Source organism: Myxocyprinus asiaticus, chromosome 33, assembly GCF_019703515.2.
Source record: "Myxocyprinus asiaticus isolate MX2 ecotype Aquarium Trade chromosome 33, UBuf_Myxa_2, whole genome shotgun sequence".
In the NCBI taxonomy this organism is placed as follows: Eukaryota; Metazoa; Chordata; class Actinopteri; order Cypriniformes; family Catostomidae; genus Myxocyprinus; species Myxocyprinus asiaticus.
This window is the reverse complement of record NC_059376.1, coordinates 2,326,281-2,352,792: the sequence shown is the minus strand read 5'-3', so window position 1 is coordinate 2,352,792 and position 26,512 is coordinate 2,326,281. Positions and strand designations below refer to the sequence as shown.

At 40.6% G+C, this 26,512-nt stretch overlaps 2 protein-coding genes across 2 annotated transcripts in view; one reads left to right on the top strand and one right to left on the bottom strand.

The window, feature by feature from the left end:
* Positions 1-1,799: 1,799 nt before the first annotated feature.
* Positions 1,800-3,344, top strand: LOC127424027 (rhodopsin). The gene has a single exon (XM_051668804.1). The coding sequence runs from the start codon at positions 1,889-1,891 to the stop codon at positions 2,951-2,953; it is 1,065 nt and encodes a 354-aa protein (XP_051524764.1). The 5' UTR covers positions 1,800-1,888; the 3' UTR covers positions 2,954-3,344.
* A 3,347-nt stretch (positions 3,345-6,691) lies between these two features.
* Positions 6,692-26,512, bottom strand: part of LOC127424521 (membrane-associated guanylate kinase, WW and PDZ domain-containing protein 1-like) — a 75,284-nt gene continuing 55,463 nt past the window's right edge. The window contains exons 18-23 of the mRNA XM_051669826.1: positions 23,985-24,188; positions 21,681-21,768; positions 19,489-19,531; positions 19,220-19,363; positions 18,898-19,036; positions 6,692-10,324 (exon numbers count right to left, since the gene is read on the bottom strand). Of these exons, the coding sequence (XP_051525786.1) occupies positions 9,369-10,324; positions 18,898-19,036; positions 19,220-19,363; positions 19,489-19,531; positions 21,681-21,768; positions 23,985-24,188 (1,574 nt within the window). The 3' untranslated portion in view covers positions 6,692-9,368. The remainder of the gene's footprint in view (positions 10,325-18,897; positions 19,037-19,219; positions 19,364-19,488; positions 19,532-21,680; positions 21,769-23,984; positions 24,189-26,512) is intronic.

Here is a 26,512-nt window from a genome sequence, read left to right as displayed (position 1 = left end):
TTTATTTACATATACAGTATGTTGACACTAGTTAATGCATTATGAACCAACATGAACTAACAATGAAAAATAATATAGTATAGTATAGTATAAATGAACATTAACCAAAATTAATAAATGCTGTAAAAAACAATTTATTGTTCATTATAAGTACATGATACCTAATGCATTAACCAATGTCAACAGACAGAACCTTATTCTAAGTTGTTATCTGGTTTATTAAGTTTTAAACATAAGACATTTTGACACAAAATTTTAACTGAGCATACTTGCAGTACACCACCACAATCACATTACTGACTAAACAAATCCTTGTTATTATACTGTATTTGAGGGTGTATAAACATTTTGTGTGGAAATAATTCAAAAGTATTACACAGGATGCTGATCATACCTATACAGAGCAATTAGGGACAATTTCAGCTACATTTCCCTACAGCCCATGCAGGGTGGATTGGACTAGCAAGCAGCTAATGTACTTAAGGCTCCTCAATGTAGAGTAACTCTCCGGTAATCTGAAAATCCTCTTCATACAACCCACCTGTGTGAAATATGCTGAGCATTGAGCATAGCCAGGTCTTTCAAAGTGTCAAGGGTAGCATTAGTCCTCCTGGTACTGCAAATAAGACATAAATGCTCAGTGTCATACTGGAAATAAGGTTTATAACAGGTGTTCTTGTGTGTAATGCACCGGTTTTAAAATACAGCTTTAAAAAAAGACATGCTGATAGAATGTTTCTTTATTCTTCAACCTATATATGCTTGCGATTTAACAATATTCAACTAGTGGAATTCACTAACTGATTTATAGTTAATTTTTGACTGATATTGTCGCAATGCCACTAAAACCACTTCCAGCATTTTGGTCCCTGTAACTCAGCTATAACTGTATTAACAATACCATGTCATGGGTCAAATTTCCAGGGAACACAAAAACTGCTCAAATGTTTTGAGCATCTTTCAAATGTCAGCATGTCTGTTCCGGCATTCTTTATTGGGACAACTGAGAATGGCAAAATTGTTACTAGTGATACATGAACAGAAACCCATTCCTGATGGCCATAGCCCTAGTTTCAATGTAATGAATGCACTAACAGTGGCACTCACTCCTGAGTTGAGTAACCTTGGCTGTGAAAGTGTGATTCAGACCAGACTGATCTTACAGTGAATTCAAAAACAGTAGGTTGACTTATCTTGTGCTAAACTCGGTCAGTGCTTACCGAAATTCAATGCACTGCCCCCAGTTGCTGAAGAGGAATGTGTTTTTTTAGATGTACAATGTATGGGAACGTGTGAGCTCCAGTTTCCTGGGTGAAATGTCCACAGAGGGGCACCTAAAGCAAGGAAAAATGTAATGTTAAAGGGACAATGGAACCTCTGAAAGTTTTAACACTATATTCATAGACTTTTCACTTGGCTTGAAAAGTGCACGTTTGCTTACTTTTTGATGTTTTGTTATTTAATTAATAGACATTCGTACATTTTAAGTGTGCCTTAAGTGTCCAAAGACTTTTTGGGGCCACTGTACTGTCGACTGTATCAGCAACCCAACAAAGGAACAGTCGAGGTACGAGTGCACCATTGTGCTGCAAATGTATTTTATCATTGAAAGTACTGGTCATCAGCTGGTCAGGTACAACCTTAATAACTGGATAAGTTGCCAGATATGCAGTGCAATAATGGCTGGGATTATTTTATTAGCTGTGGCCTAAATAGACTTGTGCTGACGGCCTGGAAACATTGGTTAATCCCAGGTGACTCTCTATAAAGCATGGTGCACACACGCCCCATCCATTCACAGCACGGCCCTGCCTCGTTCCTCCTCAGTCCTCCCAAACCAAGCAAAGACTACCACAGAAGGGGCTGACCACACCATCCAACCGCAGCCATGAACGGTACAGAGGGACCGGCATTCTACGTGCCTATGTCCAATGCCACCGGCATTGTTAGGAGCCCGTACGACTATCCCCAGTACTACCTGGTGGCACCATGGGCTTATGCCTGCCTGGCTGCTTACATGTTCTTCCTCATTCTCACCGGCTTCCCGGTCAACTTCCTCACTCTGTATGTCACCATCCAGCACAAGAAGTTACGTACGCCCCTCAACTACATTCTGCTGAACCTCGCCATTTCCGACCTCTTTATGGTTTTCGGAGGTTTCACCACGACAATGTACACCTCGTTGCACGGCTACTTCGTTTTCGGCCGCCTGGGATGCAACATCGAAGGCTTCTTTGCTACTCTGGGTGGTGAAATGGGGCTCTGGTCCCTTGTCGTGCTGGCCATCGAGAGGTGGATGGTCGTCTGCAAACCCATGGCCAACTTCCGCTTTGGAGAGAACCATGCCATCATGGGCGTTGCCTTCACCTGGATCATGGCCTGCTCTTGCGCCGTACCACCCCTCCTCGGCTGGTCCCGCTACATCCCCGAGGGCATGCAGTGCTCATGTGGAGTTGACTACTACACTCGCGCCCCCGGTTTCAATAATGAGTCCTTCGTCATCTACATGTTCATCGTCCACTTTACAATTCCGCTCATCGTCATCTTCTTCTGCTATGGTCGCCTGGTCTGCACGGTAAAAGAGGCCGCTGCCCAGCAGCAGGAGTCCGAGACCACCCAGAGAGCCGAGCGTGAGGTCACCCGCATGGTCGTCATCATGGTCATCGGCTTCTTAGTTTGCTGGCTCCCCTATGCCGGCGTTGCCTGGTACATCTTCACCCACCAGGGCAGCGAATTCGGCCCTGTCTTCATGACACTGCCGGCCTTCTTTGCCAAGACCGCTGCCGTCTACAACCCCTGCATCTACATCTGCATGAACAAGCAGTTCCGTCACTGCATGATCACCACCCTGTGCTGTGGCAAGAACCCCTTCGAGGAAGAAGAGGGTGCCTCCACCACCGCATCCAAGACCGAGGCTTCATCCGTGTCTTCCAGCTCCGTGTCCCCTGCGTAAACGTGTGCAAACAACATACTCGAAGCAGCGACGTGCACTGGGCTTCACGGCAACTGACACCACGAAGAGTTCAGCCCAGGGAACCGAGCGACCGCTACCATTTGCAGAAATAACGTCTCTGTCATTTTTTCTTTTTGTATTTTTAGAAACCCAATTGGTTCGACCTAAAGACAGTTTTGAGAGAGGACAGATCATGTCCCAGTTTCTGTACATTCAGCGAGTCCAACGTAATGGTGCATACCATTCTTTTTGTTCTCCTTTCCAAAATGCAGCAAAAGGAAAAATATGTTAACTCTCTTACTGTTGGATTCCTTCTTTTACTGGCTTTGTTGTGATTGTAGAGGCATGTATTCAAGGCAATGTAACAATAAAAAGCACTTTGCAAATTAAATCGCTCTGTTTATGTTTTAATTGAGCTGTGTTGTTCACGAAATGTCAATATAGTATTTTATATTGAATAAAAGATACTGACTTGAGATGAGAGCTTTAATGTGGTGTACTGTGTATATATTCCCACCACCACTGTTTTAATTGAAAACAATGCACTGAACATTAAGACATTAATGCCTTTTCTAATTCCTTAAACAGTTACATTAGCACAGGTTTATTCTGATTTGACATTATTCAATGCAAGTCCCACTGTCACCTTGGATTAAAGCTTTATGAAGGATTATATGACACATATGTATGCGTGAATTAGGCAGGATCAGGACTGACGTGTAAATCTTACTGCAGGTCAAAGTGGTGAAAGATGGATAAGTAGATTATGATTATGGACAGTTACCTTTCACTGGCATCTGTGTAGGGACTAACTCATGCTCACACAACAACACTTTAGTGTCTTGGGAAATTGCTACTGTAGTACTGGAGTAGGTTGACAATAGAACCAGTAACCAATGGCAACATTAATGCTTATACAGTCGTATCCTTAATAACAACATAAAGTTGGACACATTACAGTATTTAGACTGAAAAAAATATTAATTGGCAAAGAGTTTTTTTATTTTGTCGAGACGTAAAAGACGCATCATGACGATGATAAAAAAATGGTTTTAATGAAAACATAGGCCTACTTTTATTTCATTTTCATTAATTTCCCCACTGAACATCTGTACAATGAAATTTACTAATGGGTTAATTATCTCATTTAAACACATCCTATATCATGTGACATTAATCATTAAATCCACAACATAAACCTCATATTACAACTGACATCTGCACAGACAGTGAAGACAATGACCAGGCGAACTTGAACTAAGTTATGCGAGTCAGAATGACAACGCCATTTCCTTAAAAATACGCTACACGTAGCACAGAATCCGTAACCGTCTAACTGTCTTCAGTCAGAGTAAATTATATGACAAAATACTGACTAAATTTAAAGGATATTTTCATAAAAAGACAAAAAATGATGACCGTGTGAAAATTAAAACTTGTGTTGTACGTACATTGCTACTATGAAATCCAAACTGACTGTTCATACTGAAACCCCTTTTCCAAAAAATAAAGATTTTAATTGGATTTCAAAACACCTATTAATGTGGTTTGGATTGAGTTCGGTTGAACTGGTGCTGAAATACTGATACCACATACATACAGAACATGCAAAGCATCAAATCATCAAACACGCAAAGCAAAAACAAGCATTTTGGCTAAATCAAGTCTTTAAACCAAATAGCTTTTTGTTTTGTCCCAGAAGTTTCTCCTTAATGATTAAAGCAAATGTTCGAATTCATCAACAACAATGCACAGGAGCTCATTCATCTGTTTCCATGACAACCACTCTTCCATGTGAGGTGTCTCTGGATGTTTTCCAAACTGCATTTCTGTGCCCTTGAAGGGCGCTTCAGGAAGGGGACGCCACTCAATGGGTTGTTCCAAACAAAAGTAAGAAATAAAAATGTTTCACAGAGGGCCCTTTCATAAGATTTTAGTGAAGGGTACATTCAAATTGTACTGCCATGCTCCCGTCAAAGTACCTATATCAAGAGCTCTGTCCCTCATAGTAAGTAGGGCATTGGGATGATCACTTTCAATTGGAAATCGCCCTCTGTCATCCCTGGTGGAATGTTTGCTCCCAGATGATGTCATGCTCTCATGTAGCACAAACAATGTAAACCTCTTGTGTGTCGTTTGTGTCTTGTACATTCAATGTGGTCACATTCAGCACAATATGAAATCAAATCTGACTTAATGCACATTCCTGGTATTGTTGTTGACGACTGAACCTCTCCCTTTTCGCCATCCAATCAATTCCCCATAGATGAAATCAAATCTCATCATATAATTCTTGTCACCAAATATCCTGTTTTACTCAGAAATACTGTACATTACAAGTAAAATGGGTTGCAAATGTTGTTTCATGTTGACTTAATTTGTGGGGCTGTGCAATATACATAATTTATATGGTATCAGAACAGTAAACATGAGTCTTCTCGCACAAAATTCATTCTTACATCCCTGCAGCTCAATTGTTGGAGCATTGCACTAGTAATGACACAGGGTCAGCAGCAGGTCATGGCTTTGATTGCCAGGGAATACACACACTGATAAAATGCAAACCTTAAAGGGATAGTTCTCACAAAAATGAAAATTATATCATCCTTCACTCACCCTCATACCATCCCAGATGTGTATATCTTTCTTTCTATTCTATTTATTCCTCTAAAAATCTAAAGTTTTTAAAAGAATATCTCAGCTCTGTTGTTCCATACAATGCAAGTGAATGGTGACCAGAACTTTGAAGTACCAAAAGGCATCATGAAAGTAATCCATAAGACTCCAGTGTTTTAATCCATGTCTTCTGAAGTGATATGATAGGTATGGGTGAGAAACAGAACAATATTTAAGTTTTTATTTATTTATTTATTTATTTTTTTACTATCAATCTCCACCTTTGACCAACCAGTAGGTGGCTGAATGTGAAAGTCACTTAAACACCAGAATATGGAAGTGAAAGTGTATATTTACTTAAATATTGATCTGTTTCTCACCCACACCTATCATATCACTTCTGAAGATGTTGATTAAACCACTGGAGTCTTATGGATTACTTTTATACTGCCTTTTGGGCCTTCAAAGTTCTGGTCACAATTCACTTACATTGTACGGACCAACAGAGCTGAAATATCCTTTTAAAAATCTTCATTAGTGTTCTGCAGAAGAAAGTCAGTCATACACATCCGGGATGGCATGAGGGTGAGTAAATGATTAGAGAATGTTCATTTCTGGGTTAACTATCCCTTTAAAGTTGCACTTCGGAAGATTTTTTGCTTAATAATTAAAGTCAATAAAATAAAATTGAGACATTTCAGCTGAACAGTGTTTGGGGGAGTATTCATTATTATTTAATATTTAATGACATACTCCTGGGCAAGGTACAGTATGGTTGCTTATATGAAGCATAAATAGTTGTTTCTGGTAATTAATAAGGGTTGTAGTTGTGTTTACAGTTCGATTTAGTGTTTCACATGCTGTTTTGTGTTCAATTATGGTGTTTTATATGAAGTCACCATTATGGAGATTAGTGTTCCTTCTAAATGAGCTAAACCATTTTTCACCATTCCCCTACCATTAATTAGCTATAAACACTAAACAAACATGAAAGGGGCAGATAATATGTAGATTACTACAGGCACATATTCATTGCTTCGTTATTTGCCTGTTTGTTACATATAGTTTTTTTTTTTCTACTGTGTAATTTCTTAATGAACACAGAATTGTGAATTTGTATGGAAAACTTTATTTGATAATAAAAATAGCATTCACAGACTTCTTTTTTGATAGCTACATATACATTGTGATCCATCCAAACAAGGAAAAAAAGCTTTACTGGGTAAGTCCACATCTACTTTAACTTATAGACTAATGTTATGTATAGCTTCATGAGTTAAATAAAGCTATAGACAATGCAGAACTTTTATATATATGCATAGTTTCATAAAAACAAACAAACAAACAAACAAAAAACATTGGCCCATATACATGTACTGCTTTTATCAACACAGAAAAAAAGCATTTAAAGTCCAGATAACATTGCAGAGAGACCACAGACAGTATACAAGAGCTTTAGAATAAAAAGGCAGGCTATACATTACAACAGACCTCCCAAAATTACATCCAATCAGTGTCCAATTTCAATTCCCACCCACCCTGAAAAAACCCAAATATCTTTACACATGCCTGATTTTCTGAGTACAAATTACACATTATCTACAGTCCCTGTGTGCAGAGTATAAACATGTTAGCATCTTCCTCTAGGTGGACATCTTTCATAAATTCTCTTTTGTACAAAGGCAACGTTATCATTACTACACAGGTCAGAAGTACATACAGTAGTAAAAGTCTGTACAAAAGATTGCAGTTGATTCGTTCGTCATTTTGATACAGTACTATTAAGATGACTGTTAAGGAATTCCCTGTTCTTTTAACTGTTTGAGAAATTACGGCCCTGTCAAAATGGGTCATTTCAATTTACGAAGCAAATTGTGTGTAGAAACAAACATGTATTGCGTATACATATAGCTTTACCTCTGTCGCTCTCAATCGCGAGACAGAAAACATGGTACGGCTCAGTATGGCAGATTGCGGCAGGTGACATTTTTGCAAAGCTGTCTTGCAGTATTTTTAATTGCCATTGGCAACCCAAATCTTGCAGAAATCGTATGCTGCATGGACGTACCACATCATTAACACATTTCTAGAGATGATTATCTCAATCAGGCCTGCCTTTGGTTCTACACTTCATAGAGGTAAAAGTGTCCGTTTTGGGCGATAGCCAACATTTGAAAGCAACCATGATGTAAAAATACTGCGAACTGCCACTAAGAATTGCAGGTACTAAAATTAAACAGTACACTCACTTTTGAAATACTGTATTTCATTGATAAGGTTGAGTATCGTCAATGATTTTGATTTGATTGAAAAGTTTGCGATTCAGTTCAGATTTTGATTTAATTTGATTCAACAGGTCTGTTTTAATTAGTACATAGTTCCTTCTTGCCAAATGAATAAAAAAAAATATATCTGATTTTCATTCAAAAATGGCCAGAAACACACTAAACGCAAGTAAGTATGCAACACAGACTTGAATGCTTGGCTGGTGCATTGCCAGTGTGGAGTCCTGTTGTAGATATTTAACAGACAATTACAAACCTCAGTACTCAAGGGGGCGATAAGGTCACCTTCAGATCTGAGCAGTTAATCCAGATTAATCTGGTACCTTGGTATGATTCAGGTTGCTAGCTGTAAACTTGTTGACAGTTTAACTAACTTTAACTAAATTGCTCAGCAAGATTCTATTTAAAACCGTTACTCTGTTATGACATTATTTGACCAGAAAGAGACGAAACTGACCACAGAAGAAGATAGTTTCCACTATAGTGCCCCTTAAGACAGTGGCATGCTGAGAATGCAATATATACTTGCTTTGTGTTATATCTGACACATCAAAATGCAATAATGCATGAAATTGATCTTGCGTAGCTAGAAGTGCTAGCATTCACGTACTAGTGTTAAGTATATTTTTGGGCCTAAAAAATATACTAGTGCGTGAGGGTTGGTGTGTCAGGATCCGCCACTGAATCATGCTACAAATAATCTAAACTTTTTACGCATCCACTAAAAATGGCAATTTCTTAAAGACTGATCACTGGATTGTAAGAATCTTTCAATAATTCAAATGAAGATTGATATTTTTACCTGGCTCTATTAATGATCAGATGTTTGTTTAGCTAATCCTACATTATAACTGGCATTAATGCTAAAGTTGGGTCAAGTTCTCTCAGCTGTGCACAAGTCTAAATTCTAATATAGCAAACCTGCAAAATAAAACGTATTTGTGCCACAAAGGTATTATCCTCCCACTTTGTCATTTTTGCTGTTGCCCGGCCCCGTGCCGTAGTCCAGTGCAGTGTGAAGACAAATGCAGTCAGATATCGTACAGTAGACTAAGAACAAATGATAAGTTTTCATCTGAACATCCCATCAAGTTATGTTTAAATTTTTCAAAATAAATATACAGCTTAAATATATTACTTCATTAAACAGTAGCATCGCAGTTTGAGTTCAGATTTTGCAACACATAAATTTGTCCATAAAATGTACAAAGATACAAACGATGAATGCTTGTGCTCTGCTCGTCAATAATTTGAATAGGAGACACAAAGTAGTTCTGGCGCATTTGAGGAATGTAAAACTGGGGAACAAAACGAAATAGCCTTCAACAAAAAAAGCTTCTTCAACAAAACACGGATCTCACTCGTGACAACATAAAAACAAAGGAACAAATGGAAACTAGAAAGAGGGTTGTTCAGCTATGGTGAAGCTCATCCCTGTGGAGTGCTCAGATGCTGAGGTCCGCATGGTTCTCTTTGTAAATCCGTCTCTTAGACTGAGGGTTCTGGGTAAGGCCTCAGCCCAAATAGATCCCGTTTGCACTGCTGGGTTTCAATGCATTGTAATAATCCCTAAATTGTGGAGTTGCACCCTCTTCCAGGTAACTTCCATCACTGCTGCTCTCTGATTTCCTGTGGAATTGTCTTTCCGAGCTTCCATTGGCGAAATAACCTGGTCTTTTGGCCTGACCGGAAGGAGAGCTGTCGTGCAAGAGGTTCCTGTTTTTTAAACTGTGCTCGGGCGTGCATCCGAGAACGAGTGCCTGGGGTTTGAGGGATCTCTCGGGAGTGGACGTAAAGTAACCCTCTTTCCTGAAGCTCTTGCTGGGCGTTTGGGGGACCTGTTGAGTTTGGAAGTGCCTTTCTGGAGTGGACGTTTGCCAAAGCAAGTCCTGGGAAGAGGCTTGCGAGCTTCGTTCCGGTGACTGATCTTTATATGACCGCTGTGTCCGGCGGTCCATGGACTTGGCCCTGCGGCGTTCTGGAGAGGTGTTGCGCTTACGGGTGGTGGAGCGATCCAAGGATCCGCTGCGCACTTGAGATCCAGTGCTGCTTCGCGTCTCGGCAAGTTTGATGCCTCGCCCCGCTAGATCCTGACTGGACGCTTTCCTCCCAAATCCACCCTCCTTCCTCAATGTTTTGAAGAGCTTAGCGATGCCACTCTCAGACTCAGACTTCTTGACCTTGCGATGGGAGTTGTTTTTGCTGTCGGGGGAAGGGGAGGGTCTGGGATTATTGTTCCAGGTGTGAAGTTGAGCGCTGGAGTAAAGGTCTGTGTTGTCATCCTTGCCTCGGTTTCTTGCTCGCTCAGGCTCTCTGCCTTTCCGTTGGTGCTCTGTGGTTTGGGGTGGAGTGTGAAATTCTGATGTATAGTTGGACTCGGATGGACGATGAAACAGGCCACTCAGTTGGGTTCTCACTTCCGAATAATTTTGTGGCCCGGGTGAGGGAGGGTAGCTGTCATTGGACCTGTCTGAAAATGAATGACGAAAGGCATTATGTTAGACACCCCCCGAAAAAAAAAACACTTTACTAATAAAGCCCAAAGTATAGTTCGGTTTTGATGCATATGCTTAGCGTCTACGTACAGTCGAGCGCACGCCTTTCAAAGTATACTTCATTTAACTGTGCATGCATACACAGGCAGTTGGTGCATGCGTGCTATGGCTGCTAAGAAAAGCTGGACTATTTCTCTTCAGGAGTTTAGACCTATAAAGATATCTTTAAGGTCCTTCAGACTTGAGTGATACAAACGCAGATATCTCCTGACCTGCTCAAACACGTGCTCTTGACATGCACATCAACTGTGTTTGTTTTTACCTTCGTATCCTATTGTTTAGCGGTGATTACATCATCTTCTAGTGCTTCTTCATGACAGCAACGGCTCAACGGTCAGTGTTGCCACCTTGTGGTCCCTATAATTAGTGCAAATAATTCCAGGCACATACTGCACCTTCAAAGCGCAGTTAGAAAAATCAGGCCACACACGTTCAGTGCTAGAGCACTCTGCTGATGATTAAATTTGCTTCATATGTCCGTTATGCAGACACCTAGCATTAGCGTCTGACCGAAGTATACTTTGGGCTTAATGATGATGTCTTAGCATTAGACTACAACAAATATGGGCCACTTATTGATACAAAACATGAAAATGCCAAACATCTACAAATATATGACTTAAATATTAACAAGCCAACAAGTATTTGGGCTATTTAATTTGAATTTAAAGGTAAAGTGTGTAATTGTTTTATAGTGAAATACTTTCTCCTATCCAATCTTAATATGCAGGGACAACTGGGAAAAAGAAAGTACACTCTCCTTGAATTCTATGGTTTTACATATCAGGACATACTAAAAATCATCTGGTCCTTAGCAGGTCTTAAAATTACATAAATACAACCTCAGATGAACAACAACACATGACATATTACACCGTGTCATGATTTATTTAACAAAAATAAAGCCAAAATGGAGAAGCCATGTGTGAAAAACTAAGTACACCTTATGATTCAATAGCTTGTAGAACCACCTTTAGCAGAAATAACTTCAAGTAATGGTTTTCTGTATGACTTTATCAGTCTCTCACATCGTTGTGGAGGAATTTTGGCCCACTCGTCTTTACAACGTTGCTTCAGTTCATTGAGGTTTGCGGGCATTTGTTTATGCACAGCTCTCTTAAGGTCCCGCCACAGCATTTCAATCAGGTAGAGGTCTGGACTTTGACTGGGCCATTGCAACACCTTGATTCTTTTCTTTTTCAGCCATTCTGTTGTAGATTTGCTGGTGTGCTTGGGATCATTGTCCTGTTGCATGACCCAATTTCGGCCAAGCTTAAGCTGTCGGACAGATGGCCTCACATTTGACTCTAGAATACTTTGGTATACAGAGGAGTTCATGGTCGAATCAATGACTGCAAGGTGCCCAATTGCAATTTCTCTGAGCATTACACGGTCTGACCTTGGGGTGAATTTGTTGGGACATCCACTCCTGGTAAGATTGGCAACTGTCTTGAATGTTTTCCACTTGTGAATAATCTTTCTCACTGTAGAATGATGGACTTTAAATTGTTTGGAAATGGCCTTATTACCCTTCCCAGATTGATGGGCAGCAACAATTGCTTCTCTAAGATCATTGCTGATGTCTTTCCTCCTTGGCATTGTGTTAACACACACCTGAATGCTCCAGACCAGTAAACTGCTAAAACTTCAGCTTTTATAGAGGTGGTCACACTTGCTGATGATCAATTAATCAAGGGCATTTGATTAGCAGCACCTGGCTATTACTTAGCCTCTTAATTCCCATGGAAGCAATAAGGGTGTACATTTTGGCTTTATTTTTGTTAAGTAAATCATGACATGGTGTAATATGTCATGTGTTGTTGTTCATCTGAGGTTGTATTTACCTAATTTTAACACCTGCTAAGGACCAGATGATTTTTATTATGTTCTGATACATAAAACCATAGAATTCAAGGAGAGTGTACTTTCTTTTTCCCATGACTGTATATGTAAACCATTGTATGTTGATTTCTATGAACACTGAGGCACTTTGAAAACACTGCTGTTAATTTAAGCAGTAAAAATGAAAATAATAAGTATTATGGTAGTTTTCTTTTTTATGGGTCACGTTTCTCAGGCTTTAGAAGTCTGTTAAGTGTGTGAGGATGTGTATTTATCTACCTGTTAGAGGCTACGACTAAATCATAAAGGCCTATTTAACTAAGTTACAACTTATTTTGCCTTTAGTTTAGAAAGAACCTACATGTATTTCCTCATTGTAAACCATAGATAACCTTTTATGTTTTTATTAACATCAACAAACTTTATTAACTTATATAATGCTTAAAAAATTATTAAAACTTCAGTGCTGCTCATTTCTACTTTTGAAATCTGCTGCTCAAAAGAACCTGGAAACATGGTTTATAGCGTGAGTTTGGGACAGGATATTTCTTTTTACCTGACCAATGGCAGACGAGGGGAGTTTTTTGCAATTCTATTTGGTACAAGTGGCACAGAAATGACAAAGTTCACCTTTAATACAGAATGAAACACATCTAATGATGCATAAAACTAAAATCATACAGCATTACATAATGATATAATAATAAACTTTTGCACCCATTACTTAAGTATAAAGTGTATTTGGCAGCACTCTGTATAATGTTGATATTTGGTGGTAACACAATTATCAAGATTTGTTGCGGTGACCTTTTAACACAACAGTGCCAACAAAGGTTTGCAAACAATTCATGCAGTGTAGGCAAGAGTGCAGAGCAAACTTTAAACATATGCCTACAAGTAAACTTCCAAGAGGACTTTCAACCATGTTGGAATTTTAAAAATGTGTCTGAAAGTTTTTGTTCCCTATCAGTCACTCACTCAACATTGTGTCAATGTAGTGACACTAGGGGTCACCCTTGGGAGCCCCAAAAACCTCTGATCTTTGAAAAAAGGTCAATGGGAATTGGTGAGTGGAATTTGCATGCCACTCCCCCAGACATACGGGTATAAGAGGAGCTGGCTCGCAACCGCTCATTCAGATTTTCTCTTCGGAGCCGAGCCGTTGTGTTCAGCGTGCTGAATTCCTCTGCCGATCCATTCACCTCAAAAAGCTGTTGGATTTACGGTGCATTACAGTGGTTTCTCCCCCTCGTGCACCGGTGGAGTGCAGAGAATGCCCCTGGGTGCTTCAGCAGCCTAAAAGAGCATATATTATTCCATTAAAATAGTATATTTTCCTACTAAAAGAGTGGCACTGACGGAGAGCGTCTTTTTAAAGATGTCTTTCCGTCTGTGTATATTTCCTGGTTGCGGTCGTTATCTCTCCGCTTCCGATGGCCACGTTCGCTGTCTTACGTGCTTGGGCCCTGCCCTTGCGGAGACAGCGTTCATGGACGGGTCATATCCTCACTGTGAGAACATGACCATGGCAACGTTGCGGTCGCGGCTTTCCTTCCTCAGAGGGAAAGCCACCCCAGCAGCTCCCCGCCGCAGTCCTTCTACCTACGGGTTTGAGGCCACGTCAGTTAGCAATGGGGGCGATTTGGAGACCCCAATGGAAGCTGCTCCGCTGGGTAACCCCCACGGACCTCCCATTCCCCAGCATGCTCCTTCGTCCCGGTCGAGTTCTGGGATGAGACTGCCGGCTCGTCTCAGGGCGAGTTTGCAGTCTCATTCGGGGCTTGCGAAGCAGATGAGCTTTCAATAGCAGCATTGGAGAGTGGGCTGGTTCAGTCTGATGCCGAGGACTCGACTGGGCTTCCACCTTTGGGTATGGTCGCAGTCCGATGTGGAGCTGGCGGTCATGCTTGCCCAGGCGGCTGCGAGTGTCGGGCTGGAGTGGAACCCTCCGCTCCTCCCTGAACCCTCGTGGCTTGATGACTGGTTTCTGGGCTCAGAACGCCGCACACAGCTGCGCACCGCCCCGGTCCCTTTATTCCCGGAGGTGCATGAGGAGATGGCAGGCACCTTTTACTGCCCGAACCCGGTCTCTGAGCTCCTCCGCTCCACCCTCGATGGTGGGGCTGCCAGGGGGTACTCTGTGATTCTCCAGGTGGATAAGGCGGTTGCGGTGCACCTGTGCCCACAAAGCGCCACCACCTGGCGGAACCGTCTGAGACTCACGTCCAGGGCCTAGACTAAGGCTTACGGTGCCGCTGGACAGGCCGCCTTCGCCCTGCATGCCATGGCTCTCCTGCAAGTGCACCAAGCCAAGGCGCTAAGAGAACTGCACGAGGGTAGTTCTAACCCGGTCTGATGCTGGAGCTGCATTCTGTGACCGATCTCGCTCTCCGGGCGACAAAGGTCACGGCGCGGACTCTCGGGCAGGCGATGTCCACCCACGTGGTCCACGAACGCCACCTTTGGCTCAACCTGGTCGAGATGAGGGAGGCTGACAAGGTACGGTTCTTTGACGCCCCCATCTCCCAGGTTGGCCTATTCTGCGACACCGTCGAGGACTTTGACCCAGCAGTTCTCGCCAATTAAAAAGCAGACGGAGGCTATTCAGCACATCCTGCCCCGGCACGGATCAAGATCCCGCACCCCGTCTGCTCATCGCCAAGGGTGTCCCCCTGCGGCAACAACACCGGCTCCGCCGCAGTCCGCCCCAGTGGCCCGGCCCCAGCGTTGAGCCGCCCGCAGGAAGCAGACGCCCCCCCATCTCACGGACCGCCGCCAAGACCCCGAGGAAGGCTTCGAAGCACCCCTGAGATGGGCGACCCAGGGATGGGGAGACCCACTGCATTGGAGGTGGTAGACAGACCACTCCATCCCCCGGTGGAGGGCCAGGAGGAGAATCCTTGGTTTCCTTTTCATTTGATTTCGCTGCATGCCCGAAGGGCTGCGGTACCCAAATAAAAAAAAAAAAAAAAAGAGCGGTTTCCTCATTCCCTGGATCACATATCCGATGCTCACGGCCGTTGTTATCACGACCTTTACGGCAGGCACGGTGCTGCGGAGGCGGGCCCTCCACCTCTGTGCGCCCAGCTGTGGCACAAACACACCCATGCCAGGATGGTTGTGATGGACTATGAGGATGGTTTCCCTCCTCCCCTGTCCCTGACCAGTCCCTGACCGTCCCTGACCAGGTGGGTACCCGGAGCCAGGTAAGTGCTTTGATGTCCCCAGACTCAGCACGGACATGAGCTCAGGATTCAAGCCCCCTCAACGTGGTGCCACAGGCTCCGCCCCGCCGCGAAGCCCCACCCACCGGTATGTCTGACACGATTGTCCCCTTGGTGCCCCTCGCCCAGAGCTTGAAGGCGTGGCTTGCACTCTCCAACCCGTCGCGATGGCTGACCAGGACCGTCCGACTCGGCTATGCGATTCAGTTCACCAGGCGCCCGCCTGGGTTCAGTGGTGTCCGTTTTACCTCAGTGAAGGACGAGAACGCCGCTGACCTGCGTGCGGAGATCGCGACCCTTCTGCGGAAGGACGCGATACAGCCTGTCCCTCCAGCCAAGATGAAGAAGGGGTTCTACAGCCCCTACTTCATCATACCAAAGAAAGGCAGTGAATTGCGGCCAATCTTGGACCGGCGAGTACTGAACCGGGCCTTGCACAGACTCCCGTTCAAGATGCTGACGCAGAAATGCATTTTAGCGAGCGTTCGGCATCAAGATTGGTTAATGGTGGTAGACCTGAAGGACACGTACTTCCACATCTCAGTGTTACCTCGGGACAGGCCCTTTTCTGCGGTCTGGCTACGAGGCACGCAATGGTTTGCCCATCTCGCACCGCCAGTCCACGTAACACAGTTCAGCTAGTTGTGGCATTTCGTATAGGGACCCCTAGTGTCACTACATCGACACAACGTCCAGTGAGTGACAGATAGGGAACGTCCTGGTTACTTTCGTAACCTCCATTCCCTGATAGAGGAAACGAGACTTTGTGTCCCTCTTGCCACAACACTGAACAACCCGCTGAAATGGCCGGGACCTTGTCTCGGCTCCTCAGCACAAAACCCGAATGAGTGGTTGCGAGCCAGCTCCTTTTATACCCGTATGTCCGGGGGAGTGGCATGCAAATTCCACTGGCCAATTCCCATTGGCCTTTTTTCAAAGATCAGAGGTGTTTGGGGCTCCCAAGGGTGACCCCTAGTGTCACTACATCGGCACCCATGTCTCGTTCCCTCCATCAGGGAATGGAGGTTACGAAAGTATCCAGGACGTTTTCCTTTATTAAACTGGACAGAATTGTCCTGTTCTGATCTGTTCAGCCTTTCTCTGACCTCATGATGCTATAACCTGAACATATGGATTAATAACAGTTTATAGATTAATGCCTATGTGAGATCTAAAGCTAATCTAAACATTATTAAAGTTATGTCTTTATATCACAAGTTCAGCACACAAATCACACTCAGCTGCAGACATACAGTACATTGAGTCTGATTTGTGTTAATGAACATGACATATTAAGGAATTTCATTATTGTGCTTATGATCATGAGGTGAATCGCAGGAAAACAATCACGTCACATTTCACCCCAAAATTATATATCATATCATATACTGTGTATATATATATATATATATATATATATATATATATATATATATATACACACACACACACAGAATATTTCACATAAAGACAATGAAGCCTATTTTAGTCCATTAGAGCGAATGGGCCCTAATTTAAGAGCGCTGTGCCTTAAGCGCAGTGCTATGCGATACATCATACCCACAGTCAGTGGCCATTGCCATGAAGTTTTGATATTTTCATGCAAGCATATGCTTAGTCTTAGGTATTGGTTGGAAAACAGTGTTCGCAAAATGCTAGTGGGCTGGGTCAAATGCAATTTAATTCTGAGGTTCTTCTCCGGTTATTGCGCCATATGCATCCTATTATATAGTACATTTCCTGTCAAGCAACGTTGATATAAACGAAGACAGCCCATTCGCAAGAATTTACTAGTGGACTGTATGCAATGTAATTAGAAGAATGGAAATATGGACTTATGTTCTTTTGTGCATTAACTGTAGCCTTGTTGAATGTCAGGTATATCTCTATTACAGTGACACGCTCCTTGTATACACATGGAAAATGTGGTGCTCACCAGGAATAATTGGATGTGGGCTCCGTTAAATTATCAAGAATGTAAGTAATGTAACACAAATCATGTCTAGTATTAAAAAAGATCGATAGCGCTTTGATATCATCTGCTGGTGGAATCTCCAAACTGCAAATGCAGGAACTGATTTTAGACTTTGTGCTGAGATTAGACCTGATTCTCAAACGTCATAGCGCAATGAACTATTTATCAGAAAATAGCAAATTGCAATTTGCGCCTCTTCATTAACATGCGATATGCCCACAGTTTGCGTGCATACACTCACAGATAGCGCAAACACTCCCACCAACGCCCACCTGCGCATTGCGCTGGCGTGAAAACTTTGCTTTGAATTAGTGTTCTTATGAAAATTAGATAAGACACAGCGCACAGTCGTTGCACATAGCACTGGCTGCACCTAGTTAAAATTCTATCTCATCGTAATATACAGTGTCAACTATAAGTAGACTCTCATGACTGTAATACAGTTCTTGTTTATTATTTTACATATAATTACTATAATGCAATTTTTTAACTTAAGGGCAGTACAACAAAAACTATATATATTATTATTATTATTATTATTACAGTAATGAGTGAAAGTGCTTCATTATCATGAGCTGTAATGTAAAAATCTTTAAGTAAATATAAGTCTTTACTTTATTCTTTTATATTTTGGGATGAAATATTACCTGGACACATTCTTGACAGTTTTCATGATATTCACCCATCCATGTTATTAACAGTCATTAACAGCAGTAATAACTATAACAGCAGCAATGCATTAACAGTTTCAGTCCACTTCCATCACACATGCATCATAGCATTCCCGCAACATCAGCCATCAGAAATATTAAATCATTGAGCATGAAGTCAGAGGTCAGCAGGAGAATGGATTCACTGGGGTGAGATGAAAGCATGGTATAAATAAGGTACAGCACAGGGTGACGTTCAGCCAGTGAGGGTACAGCATATGAGCCTATACAGGGCTTATATAGTGTAACGGGGTGATGGGGGGGAGGGGTGACACACACAGATTGTGCTCTACAAACCGTGGCTTGGTTTTGACCCATAAGGTAGAAGCAGGGCTCGCCCAGCTTATCATTCCTCAGACAGGCTGAGAGATGGGGGCCCATCATCGCTGACGAGGTCACCCGAGAATCAGCAAGAGAGAGAAACAGACATAAAAAAACAGAGAAAGACCGATGTGTAACAGACAAAAGAAATATTTTTTTTATCTGTAGAGTTTCGCTGACTGAAGACTTCAGAAGAGCTAGAAGATCTCACTCTCTAGATGAAAAGAGCAGACTTCAGTAAAATAGAGCCTAGATGATTGCTGAGAAGTAACGAAAACAAAAAGTGAAGTAATAAAAGCAAAGCAAAACAAAAAGCAAAACAAAGGAAAACAAATCGAAGCAAAACAAAAAAGCAAAGCAAAACAAAACAAAACATAACATAACAAAAACAACTCTCTCTGTTGTTTGATACCTACCATACTCTGGGACAGATCCATCTCCTCTCTTCAGCACCAGACGAGCTTGTCTGCCTCCGTTCTTGATCAGCTCGATGGCGCGAGAATGCTTCATATTTTTTGTGCTCTCACCATTGATCTCCAAAATTTCATCACCAACCTGAAAACAAGGTGGACACCCCAATTAACGCACAGACACACACACTAGACACATTACACAACATAGATATCATCTAAAAAATTTTAGCTTGTCACAGATAATTATGTAGTCAGAAACAGTAAGATGTGGTGGTGTAGAGAATTAAAGTATGTCAGAATGTGTCTTAATGTGCTGTGGTCTTACCCTCATCTTGCCGTTTCTGGTGGCGGCTCCATCCTCAGCCAATCTGAGCACATAAAGATCCATGTTGTACTCCTTCCCTCCTCTCAGACTGAAGCCGAAACCTTTACTGTCTCTTTCCAGATCCACAGAGTAAAACTCTGCTTCCTAACAAAGCACACAAACACAAACAAATACATCAAATAAAATTACAAGCCACAAACCACAATTATAACCATAAAAAAAGTTGCATCCCATTTCAACTCTTAAAGTTAAAATGTACAAGTTCTAACCTGATTGAATGTTGCTGGTTGGATTTGTTTAGGTTTGTTGTTCCTGTTTGGAAATAAGAATGGATGAATACAAAGTGGCAAACTGAAATGAATGCAGTATTTGTTATTTGTGTTTTCAGAGCATCTTTAATCAAGCGCTCTGTTTTTATGATGCTGTGTCAAGTTAAACATAGTCTGAAGCATTGTTAAACATGTCTCAAGATCCCTGAATTCTGTTGTGTTCAGTTCAAGAGCTTGTCATCTGTGGAAGGCTGTGCTGACGAGGCATGATTTCTGTACAGGTGGAATCGCGCTGACTGCCCACTACAGCCACAGATTCACTAAAACATCAAGGTGGCACTTCAAGCTTGAATTGCTTGGTAGAAACATTCCCTATAACGGAATTTATTTACAGGTCAAGGGCATTCGATTGTTAATTTTTTAACGTGTTATTTTTCATATAATTAATTGCGCTAAATTAACATGTTAATTGACAGCCTTATTAAAGATGTATGTACATGTATGTATGTACAGTAATACATCTATAGAAATATTCTGACAATTCAAATTGAAGTCAACATGAAATCAGAATTGATCCTGTTCTTCAGTGCACAATGTTCCAAATAATTATTCTTTTTTTTTTTTTGTATTTATAATCTTTTATCAAAATGTCATAACAAAATGTAATAGCTTGCTCCTCCTCTGAACTGACTTTCCTTTCTCAGCTGATGCCATCAAGCCCTCTTATTTTTTAACACTCCCCTCCAATCACCTGTCATATTTCTTTTTTATCATTCAATAAACTTTCCATTGATTAAATCAATTCCTGGTATATACTGTTTCTAGATGAGTATCCACTGTGAATTCTGGCCTGTTAATAATACCTAGAATATCAAAATCCACAAAAGGAGGTAGATCCTTTTCCTATTTGGCTCCTAAACTATAGAATAGCCATCCTTTCATTGTATGTGACTCAGACACACTCACTCAGTTTAAGTCTAGACTAAAGACTCATCTATTCAACCAGGCATACACCTAATTTATCCATCAAATCATAGTTATGCTGCTTTAGTTAAGTCTGCCGGAACTGGAAACACTTCTATTATTCTGTAACTCTGCAATAAATTGAATGGCATCTATGCTAATTTTATTCTATTTGTTTCCCCCTGTCTCAGACTTGGGAGACATATCCTAAGGTTACCAGAGCCTGCCAGATCCATCTCTGGTCTTGCCTGTTGTCCTGACTCCCACTGCTACGTGTCACTGAGTGATGACTACTAACTCCAGTCTGTGCCAGCCAGATATCACTTCAATCTACTGCGATGGTCTTCACAGAGGATGAATTGATGCCAGCACCAACCATAAGGCATGGGATACTTCATTGGCCACTGCCTGAACCTTGGACTTAGGATAGACCTCACCGAAATGAGCTGCCAGTCGAACTGCGATGCACCTCACTGATCTCTGTCTGCATCACCTTTGTCTATTGATGGACTACACTCTTGAAATGGAATACATATACTATCATTTAATTGCCAACAAAAGTCTTCATCAGCCAACTAACAAAGGACAATGCATCTTTGTGAACTTCTGCAGTTAATCCAGGATGGACTTCAAAGACATTAGTCATTAATCTTACAGTTCATACAAAATCTTGTTGTTTAAAACAAGTGTTGGCCCTTCATAGTAAGTTTACTAATTATAAACCATGACTTGCACTACATAAGTAATATTATCATTATATTCATGATGTTTAGCCAGAGGGGAACTGGCCCCCACAGTGAGTCTGGTTTCTCCCAAGGTGATTTTTCTCCATTAATCAACATCTGATGGAGTTTTGTGTTTCTTGCCACAGTCGCCTTCGGCTTGCTCACTGGGGTTCTAAATAAAATTCGTATTTATTATTTATTTATTTTTAAACACAATTAGCACTCATATTTTTTTTTATAAAAATGTACAGTGATCACTCTAAGACTTTATAGATATTACAGTTTTAATTTTCTGTTAATGTATGATTTTCTGTAAAGATGCTTTGAAACGATGTGTGTTGTGAAAAGTTTTATACAAATAAAAATGACTTATCCTGTTTTACTCGGCTATAAGTCACATTACAAAAATAAAATCAGTTGTGAATGAAGTTTCATATTGACTTTAAGGAGCGTTTATGTGTGTTTACCAATGCTCTGTGGTGTGTGTGTGTTTGTGTGTCTCACCTGGGCTCTGTGCTGCTCTGTGGTGTGTGTGTGGTGGTGATGGTGGCGATCTTCTCAGCATTGGTCAATAGTGAGGCGTTTGACGACTCTGTTAAGCCGCAGAGACAGACAAGATGTTATTATCACTGCAAACACATCACAAAATCACAGATAATCCATTAAAGTGATCATTTCACTCATAGACAATATAAAAACGTTTCTGCAGTTTGTAGCAGTACCATGTTCAGTGATGGTATCAGACGGTAATAATAGAACACTTTGCTTTACACTACCAGTCACAAGTTTGGACTGTCATTTTGTATTATTACTATTTTCAACATTTTAGAATAATAGTAAACTGGACATTTTTGAACTTTTGTTGACAGCTTTTCCTTTATTAACCGCTCCAACTTCATCCGTAAAAATAAATAAATAAATACATTTAAAAAAACTGAAAAAAAGTACGCATTTCGGTTTTGTTGAAAAATTCATTCATAGGCACAATTTATCTTTGTCTACAAAACAAATTTCAAATCTTAAAAGGTTAATTCAGTCAAGTGTGTCCAGATTTTTAACTTCTAGTGTATACCATGGTACTGTTATCATGTCCATACACCGTCATTGTGTTTATATGGTACTCTAAGGTCTTTCAAATAATGCTATGGTCCTACCATGGTACGTCTGATAAAACAGTGGTAGTACAATGTTAAATTTTGGTACTTGGTTAAGTGTTTTTTATTGGAATCAGAGCAGTTCCTCTCTCTTCATCATCATTTATCATCATCTTGTGCTCTTTATCTGTGTGTTTCTCTGGTGATGAGGTAAAAATAGCTGCTCCTGTCATCTTAAATCAAACTTGCACCCTGTGCATGTGTGTTGCATGCGTGGGATGCATACGCACATCTTTATTTCTTTTATTGATTTACTGAGCTACAGCACCCTGCACTGTGATTGGATCATGGCTTTTTCAGCGCAACAAACCTGTATGGATGATAACTAGTGAGAGCTCGGGCTACACAATGAATGCAAAAACACGATATGGCCTTTGTGTGATTATTAAACCACAAAAGACTGCAATTAAAGTAAATAAATGCACTGAATGCTGCAGAGTGAAGGGGAGGCACTCCATCTATTCTGTCATCTACTAAACATACTCCAAGTGTGCATGAAATCTTGCTTCCTAAACTTTGTGGGGGTGAAAGAGCCTCTTTAGTTCTTCATAGGGAAAAAAATGCCCATGAGTTGGCACAGTTTCTATGGTGGACAAATGTTTAATTCAATAATTGATGGCTGTTCTGTTGCCAATTTGTTTCCCCCTGGTTTTATGCATTGACAATTCACCAACAAATGGGTGTTTGAGTTGATTTTTAGCAAAATATTTCAAGATTTCCTTTTTGTTATATAAAGGTCTCATTAAAACTGATGTGGAAACATGTTACCAGGCCTTCATCATTTCTTTTTGGTCTTTTTCAAATGTCTTTTATATGTAGATTTTTCTGTTTTAGTCTTTCAATATTAAACTACTAAAATCTATTATAAAAAAAGTTTAAAACTATGATAATCTAAACAGAGTGAAATAAACCATTTCAATATTTATTATGTAGTCACATCATCCCACTCTTGATCTCACTCCACTGTTGAGGTCTTCTCAACATTAAAAAACAGATGAAGACTGTGTTCCATAAGGAACTTGCGCTTTATTTATATACAAAAAAATGCCAAACTTTCTTCTCTGTCTTTCTTCTGCTCTAACTTCTGTACTACCCCAGCTACGATAAGACCTTAGTAGTGTGATACTGCGGATATTGTTGGCTTTTGTATGACAAATTGCTTATGTTCCTTGTTTTCTAAGTCGCTTTGGATAAAAGAGTCTGCTTAATGACTACATGTAAATATAAAAGTAATTTCCATCACAGAATTCTATTAAACAGTACAGAATTTGAGAGGTGATGGAAATGACACTGTGGGAAGAATTTTCATGACTTTCAGAAAATGACAAAAATGACATCTCCTGTGATGCATGTACACACTGTGTTGGAAATTGTTGGTAGACAAATAAGAGAAACTATCAAGTGTGAGAATTTTTTTTTTAATGAGACTCTACTTTCCAGAAATCCACAGTGATGAAAAAAACACACACCCATTTATGATATCTTAGACCTGAATTCATTTGCTTTGTATGCCATATATACTATCTTATAGCATTTCAATGATTATCATGTGCATCTGTCCATTACAAGCAACTGTAAATGATGGGCACTTTCTAAAAATATGGTCACATGACATCAATTGTGCTCTCTGCTCTTGGCTTGCCCACTAACTCACCATCCCCGGGTATGATTCGCAGCGTGACAGTGTTGCCGGCCTCTTTGATCAGGTTGACGATGTCAGAGTGAGATTTGTTGGTGATGGAGCAGCAGTTGACAGCCAGGATCCGATCACCCACCTTCAGCTTTCCACAGCGGTCCGCGGGACTGCCCTCGATGATGCGACCTATTTTATGAGGCATGGCCACACACGAGTTTCCAGCTAAGCAGTCACAGTGTGTGTGAATCAGATACGAGACAAAAAGAGAAATGAGACAAATTTGGGAGACAAAGAGAGAGAAAAGGATAAATAAGCCCCAATTTATAGAATCAACCGAATGAGAGTCAGACTGTGAACATATTCATGTGCAGATAACAGATAAAAGGAGAATAGAGGAATTAATTTATAGTGGCAGCAAGCCAGACATTCAGTCAAATTAGAACACAGAACCAGATCAATTGATAGTGACGTAACAGCTTATTGAAGATTAAAATAAAGTCATATCATTTATCATGGACAGTTTCCTCATTACAGTACTGTATTTCACAGAGTATTGAGTGTATAAAGCGTGAATGCCATTCGGATGCTGGGGTCTCGAGATGTGTTTTTCAAACTGTATTTAAATTGACAGCATCCTATAAACACTTTGTTTATGACGTGATGGAACCAAAGTGAGATGCTACAAAAGCATCTGTCTGAAGCATTTGTACATAGATGTGTCCTTAGAAGACCCCTTATAATAATTCTACCTTGAAGAGATTGATGAATTCAACTGCAAATTGAATTGCTGTGGACTGTACAGTAGGCCAATGACAGACTTGTGTTGAATGATATGGAAATAATATACTGCCTTCTAAAGCCATTTTATGTCTAATCAATGCTTTACTCGTCTGCCACGAGGAAAAATACTTTGCGGGGGCAACCATCCTCTGCTTCGCGTCGGGTGGTTCTTCGCCTCCACGTCATGCACTTAAAATCATTTAACGCACACCCAGCCGTGGATTATCCCGCTCATACCATGGCTACTTGCCAGAATTGATAAGCTACAGCTGTAATTTTGACTGGAAGAATAAAAAAACCAGTTAATTTTATCTAAGGGCTGTTAGTTCTGCAGCTCCGCCTCTTCGAAATCAGATAGAGAAAAAGTAGTGTGAACGCACTTGGTCAAAACTGTGAATTTAAATGCACAATCTAGAAATAATAACATTCACAGAATGTAGAGGGGTTGGCACTCCAGATAAAATTTATTATTTAATTTTTATTCATGGTCATTTTCACATTAATGTGGAAAAACCGACATTACAAACATGGCAGTGACAGTAAAAGTAGCACTTACTGTATAATAAGAGGAAAACAATTCAAATCATTCTGGAACCTGCAGATTTTGACCTCTGAGACATCGGTATGGTATCCATCAAGGCTGCATGATTGACTAAATTAATGAAATCGCAATTTGTCCTTTTGGGGGCTGTAATGGCTATAGGGGTCACTTCAGCACAGCAACTTAACATACTACACAACACATTGCAAGATTATTTCAACTGCATCGCCTTGCTGGTCAGTGAAAGACGCATTTAATAGGTCCTTATTTCCCTCCGAGCAAAACAAGTTGAATTCCATTATATTAGCAATGCTGATAAAAGTTGTTAGGAAATGTTTTCAATTGCTATTACTCACTCTGCTTGCTCTGTAATGTTATGTTGCTATGGTTACAAACAGCCCATTAATATCGAACTGACCGGAACTTCCTGTGCATTCAACAGTTTGAACCGCATGCATTCCAGCCAATCAGAATGAAGTATTAGAACAGACCACGGTATAAACTAATGTAATGTATTTTAATTATGTATTGTGAATGATTTTATTTATTATGTATAATATTCATAATTATTCAAGTATAATTATTTACAATTATTTAATCATTATATATTCAATTATTTTATTTGGGGGCCCTTTCTCAGCAAATATTGTTATTTGCAATTAATTCTTACTAATGTGATTAATTAATCAGCATAGTATGTCATTATTTGACTTAAAATAGTAATCAATTGACAGCCATAATTAAAACATATTCTTGAATAAAATATGACGAGAAAACAAGAATACTGCAAGTGAAATACTGTTTTTAATTTATTTATATTTTTTAAAGGATTCACAAACATCAGTGGTATTTGCTCAATGTAATTTAAGTCACGCTATCTCTGCCCACAGAAAGCTAGCAGTAAACGGAAGGGAATTTAATGTAAAAGGGAATTTATGTAAAAAGTAACTTCAGTAAATCATGAGCTAAAACAACACAGGCAGCGCATGCAAAAAACAATGAGTGGACACAACTCATTCTTCAATATCTCGGTACTCAGTTCTCTTGATGGTGGGCTATTTTATGCTTTAATATTCATAAGTGTAGGTTTCTGCAAAACAGATATAAATGTTGAATTCCCAGTTTGAGTGATTGGATTGCTATCCGTCTTGGATGGCATTTACACTGACATACACTTTTCATGATCGGATATGTGATCAATTAAAATGCAAAGTGACCAAGTGTA

Bases quoted from the DNA above. Each gene is read 5' to 3' on its own strand.
- LOC127424027 (XM_051668804.1), top strand. From the start codon at position 1,889: ATGAACGGTACAGAGGGACCGGCATTCTACGTGCCTATGTCCAATGCC.